This window comes from Bufo gargarizans, chromosome 2 (assembly GCF_014858855.1).
Source record: "Bufo gargarizans isolate SCDJY-AF-19 chromosome 2, ASM1485885v1, whole genome shotgun sequence".
Lineage (NCBI taxonomy): Eukaryota > Metazoa > Chordata > Amphibia > Anura > Bufonidae > Bufo > Bufo gargarizans.
The window spans coordinates 389,907,005-389,918,206 of NC_058081.1; the positions used below are offsets into that span (position 1 = coordinate 389,907,005).

At 44.3% G+C, this 11,202-nt stretch overlaps 1 protein-coding gene across 1 annotated transcript; it reads right to left on the reverse strand.

Annotated features, from left to right (window-relative positions):
• Positions 1-376: 376 nt before the first annotated feature.
• Positions 377-2,589, reverse strand: LOC122926379 (alpha-2Da adrenergic receptor-like). Its single transcript, XM_044277754.1, has one exon. The coding sequence runs from the start codon at positions 2,100-2,102 to the stop codon at positions 897-899; it is 1,206 nt and encodes a 401-aa protein (XP_044133689.1). The 5' UTR covers positions 2,103-2,589; the 3' UTR covers positions 377-896.
• Between the last annotated feature and the right edge of the window lie 8,613 nt (positions 2,590-11,202).

An 11,202-nucleotide genomic window follows, 5' to 3' on the forward strand; every position in this document is an offset into this window, starting at 1 on the left:
GTCTAAAACCTTTCCGGACACCTGATGTACCTGTGTGACAAATTTGGTGAAGATCGGTCTAGTCGTTTGGTCGCGTATAAAGAACGTCTAGACAGACAGACAGAAACTAATTTTTATATTATATGAGATATGAGTTTCTGTTTGTCTGTCTAGACGTTCTTTATGCGTGACCAAATGACTGGACCGATCGTCACCAAATTTGGCACACAGGTACATCAGGTGTCCGGGAAGGTTTTAGACCGGGTCTCAGCTCTCTGGGACGTACCGTTCCTGAGATATTCCCAAAAAATGAACCCCGCACCCCAAATACAAGCCTGCAATTCTTTCTCTTCAAACTGCCATAAACACAGTTTTACTCCAGGTTTGGGACGGTCATATTTCTTTACTGCCTAAAGGGGCGGTCACTATGAAAGTCACAGTTAAAGGGGCGGTCACTGTGAAAGTCACAGTTGAAGGGGCGGTCACTGTGAAAGTCACAGTTGAAGGGGCGGTCACTGTGAAAGTCACCGTTTAATTTTTTTTACATATAGATGAATATAACCTCATGCGGAAACCCAAATATGTTCAGGCTATTCCCTCACTTTCTTGGAGGTCTGCACAATGATAAAGGGTATCAGTTCACTGGCTGGAGTACAACAATCTAGCTAATTTTAAAATCACTGCAGATTAGGAAAAACAATGAACTGACAAATCATCTAAATATATCACCTTTTACAATTTCCAGTAAAAATAATCTCAGTTGAAGCACTAAATTGTGAAACATATTTATTTCTAATGGAACCAGGTCAATTGTTTCTTAGCCACATTATTTAAAATGTCAAATGGCCGGACTGAATGTTAGTGCTCAGCACCTAGTTATAGATCAGTTTTTCGGCTTCCTTACATTCACTTTCTTCTCACATGGTCCTTTTAGGAGTGTGTGCAAGGAGTTTTTGGAATGCTTTCCTGAAGTCTCTATTAAATACTGTGTATATGACAGGATTAAGGCTGCTATTGCAGTAACCAATCCAAAAGAAAAAGTTAAAGAGAGCGTCAGAAATGCCACATCTCCCTCTACACACAGACTCCAGACTGTATGTAAAGAAAAATGGGAACCAGCAAATAACAAAGCCTCCAATGACCACAGCCAAGACAAACGTTAACCTCTTCTCCCTGAGCTGCTGCAGGCGAGTTTGAGAGATTGAGACTGATCTTTCTCTTCTTTTCTGTCCTCTGTTAATGCTCCATGAAAGCTTTTTCACTTTTGCATGGTTGTCAGTATTTGTGGGGCCATGATGAGTTGGTTCTGAGAACTTGTGGATTGAAGATGTGCTCTCCTCCAGGTCCATTTCATCTGCATCCTGGTTGTTGTGAGGGTTGTGCTCATCAAAGTACTCCTGGTGGTGACACATACCTTGTGGAACATTGTTGCAGTCAGATAGACCATTCTTGATGTTGGACACCGTAGAAGCCCTGTGTTTAGCTACTCTATAGATCCGGCAGTATAGGAATATCATGATGATGCATGGAAGAAAGAAGGATACAGTGCTTGAAAACAAGACATACCAAGTGTCATCATTAAGATTACATCTCCATTCTTTATGGGTATTTGTTTTCAGCAGTGGTGGGAAAGAGATAACAGCAGAAACTAACCAGATAATTGCAATCATACTCTTAATTCTTTTGGGTGTGCGCTTCAGGTTGTACTTTACAGCTTTGGTAACAGACCAGTACCTGTCAATACTAATGGCACACAGATGAACAATAGAGGAGGTACAGAATAATATGTCTAAAGCAAGGTACATGCTACACCAGACATTTCCAAAGTACCAATAGCCCATGACCTCCTTGGCCAAGGAGAATGGAATGATCAAAGCCCCCACAAGAATGTCTGCTGATGCCAGAGAAACCAGGAACAAGTTCTGTGGGGCCCTAAGAGCTTGACTAGTAAATACTGCTAAGACTACCAAAATATTTCCAATAACAGTGGATAAAATGATAGCCCCCACAGCAATAATAATAAGTGTGCTCTCCCATGCTGCATAGGGCCAGCTTTTAGGTTCCTGCTGGCTGCTATTTCCCGAAAGATTGTAGCTTCCAGAGACTAAAGTTGTAACCTCCATCTTAGTCACATGTTATTGGTAAGCGAATCCACCAGGTGGGTCATACAAGAAGTTCAGAAGATCTCCAGCACACCATACAACAGTAGCAGCTCATGAGTTGTGGAAGTCAGTAGATATCAGTATTACATTGTGTAATAAGCTTCTACTCACAGCTGTAAGCCCATCTGATGAGTTCTCCAGCCTTTCTGAAGATCAGCACCCTTTCCAGGTAGATTACAGGCTTGTTGTACAGTAGTTACAGGCTTGTTGTATACCTTTGTGCCTTCAGTGTGCTGGCTCTTTATCTTGCTTGGCAGCAGACTGGGCACATTTCCCTCTACTTCAGATTACAGTCAGCACAGAGGGAGTAGCTGCTTGAAGTTTCTGTAGATCTTTGTCCCAGAGAACTGCATGGAGATGAGATGACAGCCCAGGCACTAGAATTCCTCAGTTCCAGCAGAAGCCTCTTGACTTGTGCAGCACTGTATGCAAGTGATTGCTAGCTTGGAGTGAGCAGCATTCCTCCTAAGAACAGAGCAGCCTGCACCGCCCATACAAGCGGTGGGAGTGGAGCTAGCAGGCAGCCCAGTGTCCGCTCTCCACTCTGCCTACTGGTATTGAGGTGCTCATTGACACATAGGAGCATGCTGAATAATGTGCTGACTACATTGAATGTCACGTACTCTCAGTTTCACTTAAACCTTTATGTCACACAGATGTCAAGTTCATTTTCCCTTGCATTTCTAATAATAATCACTTCCTCTGTGCAGACCCCTATAAAGGTGAATGCCCTGTGGGGACATAGGAAAAATATCTTTGGAAATATGTACATTTCCGGAGCATATTTCGGCTGAGAATCTTCCCTAACTTCCTTTCCTATGATGGAGTTTGGTATGTTCTATGAGATGACAGTATATATGGAGGAAAGATGTTTACATGCAGAAATCCATGAAGTGTCATGTACTGAATTTCAACAGTGAACTACACAGTGCTGAACGTCTAAACTCTTTGAGTACGTTGACAGGGGCTAGAAAGTCTGCACTGCATTAAAGTAGCAACATGTGGATGAGATTTTAACAAATATCATACAGACGCGGAAAATATTTGTGCGTAATCCACACGGAAACTGACATGCATTAGAGATATTAAGTGAAGTTTAAATCTGTGGCATGTTAGCTTATGTTACAGATATTACCAATGCATAGGGTGAATTCCATGGCAAATCTAAATGTAAGACATGCAGATTTTGCAGTGTATTTCACTGTAGATTCTGTGGTGAATATGTAACTAACCACACACTTTGTGTATTCCCATGTGAATATACCCTTAAACTGTTTTATAGCATCTTGGATGTGGATAGAGCAGTCATAGCCTCATAGTAAAATGGGCTCAATGCACACACAGATACATGCTTACATTCACACACATACTCAAAGAGATTGGCCACTTTCTGGTTATTGTTGACTAGGGCAGTTTCTAGGGAATTTTGCCAAGAGGGCTAACATTACTTGGCAGTTTTACTTGAATAAACGTTTCTTCAAACAGTTTTCACGCTTTGTCTTGGTTCCAGCAGGCTTCAGCATGAACTGGCAGGCAAACTGAATTCTGCTTTCTCTCTTTCTCTCTGCTGTACTGAAAGCCTAGCTTAGTAACATTGATTCCTTCTTTATGCTGCACTCCAATCTTTAGTCTGATTAAGTTTTAGCCAAGAAATAAGTTAGATTCCTGTCAACTCCAACATGGAGTCTAAACCAGAACAATCTAGAACTGCCACACTTCCTTCTGGTAGCATGTAGGACTGGCCCACTTCTGTCCAAAGAGGAGAAAATGGAATGGTGAGTTCCATTCTGTCTAAGATAGCTCTAACACTGCCACCTGTTGGCGAACCAGGCATATTACATGTATAACAGTTGCTTAACAATATTATAGATGCACATTGTGGTGAACCTGGAACAGAATTACACACATTTATGTTAGCCCATTAGAGACAATAGCAGGAGTGGTAACACCACTCTGGGGTGTTGCACAATCACATCCATTTCTCATCATAAGTAAGGGTGTTGGAGTTTCTAATCATGGACAACCATTTTATGTATTTCTTTAAACAGTGTCTGTAGCTACAGTTATGCAATATAAATTTTTCTTACTGTCGTGCAGTCCAGTTGGTGTAGTTCAGATGTTGCAGTCCAGTTGGTGTTGTTCAGATGCTGCAATCCAGTTGGTGCAGTCCAGTTGATGGTCTGGGACATCTACTCCTGATGAAGAATAAGCAAGAATCTGTGAATATAAGAAAGAAAACGCCATGTAAAAATGCTTCCCATAGACTGAATTTCAGCTAACACCAACTCTCCAGCTGAACTATACAGCTCAGTAAACCTTCACTATGAACCGTGTTATAAGAAAACAGGAAAAATGATTGTCTAAGATTAGAAGGAAGCACATGCTGCTTCCCAGAAAAGATTTTGTCTTTCCATGGGCTGTGCCTGGTATTACAGCTTAGTTCGCTTCTGTTGAATGTAAGTCAGCTACAATCAAATCCATATCTCATGAGGGTTGGTAGTGGTGTTTCTAATGGTGGACCAGTGGCATGCCTAAGGTATTTGGCACCTGGATGTGAATGGTGCTCAGCTTTGATACCAAGCACAGACGCTATCAAATGTATAATTAGTAACATAGTAGTAACATAGTACATAAGGCCGAAAAAAGACATTTGTCCATCCAGTTCGGCCTGTCATCCTGCAAGTTGATCCAGAAGAAGGAAAAAAAAATAACTGTGAGGTAGAAGCCAATTTTCCTCACTTTAGGGGAATAAAAAATTCCTTTCCGACTCCAATCAGGCAATCAGAATAACTCCCCGGATCAACGATCTCTCTCTAGTAGCTATAGCCTGTAATATTATTACACTCCAGAAATACATCCAGGCCCCTCTTGAATTCCTTTATTGTACTCACCATCACCACCTCCTCAGGCAGAGAGTTCCATAGTCTCACTGCTCTTACCGTAAAGAATCCTCTTCTATGTTTGTGTACAAACCTTCTTTCCTCCAGACGCAGAGGATGTCCCCTCGTCACAGTCACAGTCCTGGGGATAAATAGATGATGGGATAGATCTCTGTACTGACCCCTGATATATTTATACATATTAATTAGATCTCCCCTCAGTCGTCTTTTTTCTAAAGTGAATAACCCTAATTTTGATAATCTTTCAGGGTACTATAGTTGCCCTATTCCAGTTATTACTTTAGTTGGCCTCCTCTGGACCCTCTCCAGCTCTGGTATGTCTGCCTTGTTCACTGGAGCCCAGAACTGTACACAGTACTACTTGTGTGGTCTGACTAATGATTTGTAAAGTGGTAGGACTATGTTCTCATCACGGGCATCTATGCCCCTTTTGATGCAACTCATTATGTTATTGGCCTTGGCAGCAGCTGCCTGACACTGTTTTTTGCAGCTTAGTTTGCTGTTTATTAAAATTCCTAGATCCTTTTCCATGTCAGTGTTACCGAGTGTTTTACCATTTAGTATGTACGGGTGACTTGCATTATACCTTCCCATGTGCATAACTTTACATACATTTGTCATTATTCCTTCCCATGTACATAACTTTACATTTGTCAGTGTTAAACCTCATCTGCCACTTATCTGCCCAAGCCTCCAATCTATCCAGATCCCTCTGTAGTAGTATACTGTTCTCTTTAGTGTTAATTACTTTACTCAGTTTAGTGTCATCTGAAATTGTCATCAGGTCATCAGGTAATTGTCTTTGGTTATTGCCAAGAACCTGTTTCCTTTATGAGATATACAAGTTTCAGTTTCCCAGTCTATATCTGGGTAGTTGAAGTCCCCCATAATAACCACCTCATTATGATTTGCCACCTTGTCTATCTCATTTAGCAGTAGATCCATAGAAAAAGTCAGGCAGCACTCCTTTTGTTATACAGCTGTAGCTGTGAGGTGCCGGCAGTGGTCCCTCGATTCAGGACTTAAGCAGCAAAGAAAATCCGCAGCACTCCTTGAAGTATAAAAAAATGTGTAGTTTTATTCACACTTGTCAAAATAAGACAATGTTTCGGTTCTCTCACAGAACCTTTCTCAAGTCAGGAGAACATAAAGTGCATATGTGCTAGTATAAGTACATCATCACATTGTAACCAATTAATTCATCAACCAATACAAAACCAGTACACTCCCATATTTAAGGCATGTTACAATTCATTCATTATCTCAATGTGCATAGATAGAGACGACTCACAGTGCTTCTTCATTATTTCAATATCAATCATGATTATTCATCACCATATTTAGTAAATGAAAGTGCATAGAATAAAGTGCAAAGTGCAATATAAATCCTATATAATAAAATACCTTGCTGTGGCTACTTGTATGGAGGCACGCCACTACTCCGCGTCTCTCCCTCCTCAATGCGCATGTGTCAATTCCTTCCCCACTGATAACGCAGTACATAACTCCTATGCATCATCCGTAGGCGGAGACCTAGCGTCATGACGTCAGATTCACTCCGTCAGCGACTACCACGCACACACGTGTGCCACTACGCCGCGGCAGTGATCCGAGCCCAGTCACAGGTCTTTTCCGCCATTTTTCTTTAGGGCAATCGTTTGGGCATTATCTTGCGCCTTTTACTCCTTCTATTTCCACTTACCAACCAGCTAACGCCTGAACCATACTTTCAAAGAGTACAATTATATCATTCTGACGTGGGTCAATCATGTAACATCCATTGGGTCCACCCCATTACAGCATGATAGATACAAACAGAGATAGGAGCAGCAAAAAGGTATTAACCAGCCATCCCTCCTGTCACCCTGAATTCGACATTTAACCCTTTGGGTTTCAGAGTATCCAACCAGAAGATCCACCTGAGCTCAGTTTTCTTTAAAATAGTTAGTCGATCACCTCCTCTATCTAATGGTTTTACATGGTCCAAGACCATAAATCTCAGATCATTCTCTTTATGATTTTTTAAAAAAAAATGTTTCGACACAGGCAAATCACGTTTTTTGTTCCTAATAGATTGTCTGTGGTTGTTCAACCTGGTTTTTACATCACACGTGGTTTCGCCCACATAGAGCATTTTACACGGACACCATAAAACATATATCACCCATGATGAATCACATGTGAGCTAATGCTTTATGCTAAAGATTTCTCCCGTGTCTAGATTTTCTGTGGACTCTGGTATATTAGGTGGTTTATAGTAAACTCCTATTAGTAATTTATTATTGTTTTTAGCTCCATGTATCTCTACCCACAGTGATTCCACATGTTCATGTCCCTCACTTATATCTTCACGGAGTGTGGGCTTTAGACAGGACTTTACATAAAGGCAGACTCTTCCCCCTTTCCGGTTTTGACGATCCTTTCTAAACAGACTGTAAACCTGTACATTAACTGCCAGCCATGTCTCAGTTATTCCCACTATGTCATAGTCCTCCTCACACATCACTAATTCCAGTTCACCAGTTTTATTAGTCAGGCTTCTGGCATTAGTATACATACATTTGAGAGGCTTATGTATATTTCTTACCCTACACCTTTCCTTCTGAACTGTTCTAGTCCCTCCTTCCATTCTCCCCCAGTCCCACTACCTTGTGTAGTGTCCCACTAGCTAGGGGTGGGCACTACACAAGGGTCAATTGGTGTGCGCGTTACTCCTACTCACAAGGGACAGAAATGTTATATTTAATTGTGCATTTAATGTGTTTTTATATGCAATGTTCCCCTGTATGATGCAATAGCAGGCCTAGTTGGGTGTAGTTAGACATCCCAGACACTAGAGGGAGATAGGGAGCCCCTAGTATAAATGTCCAGGCCCAGACAGGGAGTGGTTAGGTCATAGTCAGGAGTCTGTGGAGACAGAAGTGAGACGGCACCAGCCCAGGATATGCTGAGGGCCTCCTCCTGACATGCAGCTGGACAGTCCTGGTTTCTAGCTGCACCAAGGGGCTAGATGAAGTACAGCCTGCTTGGAGACCAAGTTCATTCCAGGGGACTAGAGGAGTTACCTCGTCAGCCTGAAGCTCCTGAGGCTAGGATTAGCTCAGTTGAGTCACCCCAGTGGAAGGACAGAACCTCCTGGGAGAAACCCACAGTCCTTCACCAGACAAGTCAGGATATTACAAGCAAAGATAAGTAACACTGATGGTCAGATGCTTTAGCAAAGCAAAGCAAGGATTTAATACGAGAGGAAGATATATAGATATACCAAGGATTTAAGCCACCATTTAGGCATCCGGGCCTTGGGATAGAAAGCCAGACAGGAGTTCTAGAAAGAACAGTGTATGCTATTTCTGAGGAAAGGTACAACCTGATTCTGAGTGCATTGTGGATTTACCCTCTGAGTATCTTGCATAATCAATACCTGCCATCTTGTGGAATAAGCCTGCTTGTAAAGCTGTGATCTAAAAGACTGTGTTACCATCTGTATGTACAAAGTTGGGCTGTTCAGTAAAGCAACATTTGGTACCACCTGTGTACCTCACTTATTCCAACTATACACCGGTGTGCCACCGTCAAAGGCACTGGCGTCACGAACCTTAAAGGGACCTTGCCCCAGGCACTCAAAATACCCGTAACATCCAGGGCACCTCATCCACCATCAGGCCTGGTCCCTACATACAGAGTGTTCCCCAGAGGAACCGTGTCTACCTCTCCTTCACTGCCACATGCCTGCCCAGGGTTCTCCAATACAGTGAGCAACCCTCGTTTGCCCATAACCGTGACCTCACTTTGCTATACCCTGAAGGTCTGGCGTGTTGCATAAATTGGCGTCACGAACAGGATACGAACATTCCTGCGCCATTGCGGATATAAAAACTGTGTGCTGTAAATTGCCTTAAAGTGACAAGCCCTAATTGTTTTATTGAAAATTGCTGGGCCAAAGTGAACTGTGATAATTGTGGTGTGAAGATTGCATTGTATGGACTGTTTTCTGCTTATTTAAGCCGCCGCTGGCTGTCAGTGAATAGACAGCGTTTTTGCACAAAGATGGCCGCTTAGCTTGACTGGAATTGTTTGCTGCGTCATCTTCATACTGAATTGGCGTTAAAAATTGGCGCCTTCTGCTGAAAAGTGCGGGAAGGCTATATGTCGGCGCCACCGCCCTGTCTGGACATTTGCATGTCTGCTGAAATGGACTCCGCCTCCCCATACTGGAGTACCTGGGGGGCGGCCTCCCAGTGCAATGGGAGGATCTGTCTGCAATTGTTGGCGCCACCCTGTCGCTCTCCAGAGAAGGATCGAGCATGTTGAAGAGTGAATACTGCTCTGCTGGGACGTCTGCGCCTGATCGCTCCACCGGCCTACTCTCCGGGACCGGAGAGACCCACCTGCCTGCCACCGAGGACGCAACCGGAGACCTACTATGGCTCCTGGAGAGACTTTTTCCAGCCCTCGTTCAAGTGGTCAGCGTTAATGGCAGAGATCCGGGAGGCCGCAATAAAGAAGACAACCAAGACTAAAATATATTATGAAGAACTGGCAAAGACCGTTCACGAATGCCACACTGACACCCAACCCCGCCTGGAAAGGAGAATGGGGTTGGTTGTGGCCTTTGACAAGGACCGAGGCTTCGGTTTTATCAAGGACTATATTACCGGCAGAGACTTATATGTTAATCGGAGGTCCGTCAAGCGGAGCTACCTCACAGAGCATCTGCATAACCTCCGCGAGGGAGAGGAAGTCGAGTTCACCCCTGCTGAGGGCCTGCGAGGCCCCTACGCCACTGCTGTGTCCCGTCCTAAAAAGAAAACGGAGGACTGGGACCTTGATGAGGACCACCCTGGCTGCAAGCGCGAACCTGTGTGCTCTCCAGAACCGGCCCATCATGCCTTCCAAGAACAGGACTCCTTCATTGGCCCGAACGTCTTTTGGCAACCTACAGTGGTGGAGAAGAGGGTAAGCCCATGGCCCTCACCTGAGCTGCCTCGCAGGGATAAAACTGTCCGTGAACTTCAAGATGTCGAGAGATTCCGTGCTGCCCTGGAGAACATCCGAAGAGGAAGAAAAGCGGACGCCTCACCTGAACCTGCAGCGGCTGCGCATGACATACCACCCACCTTACAAGTGCCAGCGGCGACAGTGGAGGACAGCGATCCCGACTCCAAAAGCCTGGACGAGCAGATCGTGCGGCTGGAGAAGAAACTACGGGAGCTGCGCCAGATTGCCTCCGCCAGGATCCAGACTCCACCCGACCTGAAAGAAAAAAGACTTAAGGACTCGGACGTCTCCGGGTCTGAGGTGAGAGTACCTGTCCCTTCCAGCCGGCCCTCGTTAGTATCGGCACCTGCGGTGAGGTCTTCCTACGCTGTGCATCGGCGCACAGAGCCAGTCGTCCAGGAACCCACCGGACCGCTTGCAGCAGCGGTACCCGGGCCAGTGCAGCAGCCCACTATTGTCATGCCTGCACCGCTGCGATCAGCAACTTTGATTACCCCTAGGCCTATGGGGCCAATACCTATTAGGGGTCCATTCATGCTGCAGTTGCCCCCCAATACTGTGTTGTGGGCACATCCGCCTGTTGATCCTCAGTACAGGCCCAGTCTACAAATGGAGCCAGGGAGCACCACTGAGATGCTAAGTGGATATGACTTGCCCCTGTGAATTGGCCTGCTAGGCTCTTGTTTGATTTCTTTTTGCTAAGGGACCCTATTAAAGAGGATTTAACCCTTTCAGGACAGGAGTCCTTCGTTGTTTTGGCCCCCTGTTGCTGCTGCCAGTTACCCACGGCTCAGTGGAGGCGGCAAACCACTGAAATACCACGTGCAGCAAGGCCATATTGTTTACAGGACCTCCTGCCTGCTTCTGCAATATTTGAGTCCAGGTGTGCCTATTTATATGTTGCACCTTTAACCCTTTCACCTCCTTTTCAGGTTGATTAAGGGTATTGCAGCACTTGTTTTATATATACCATTTAAATAATGTGGACTATTTTATGTGCTGTCACTTTTACTATGCAACGTAAATATTAAAAAGAATGAGCCCAGGGATAGACTCAAATGCATATGAGCCTCTGAGATTTTGCTACTATTTTAAGGAAATGTGCCCAGAGATGGACTCCACCATAGGCGAGCCTCTGTGATCCTATACCTCTCACCTTGCTG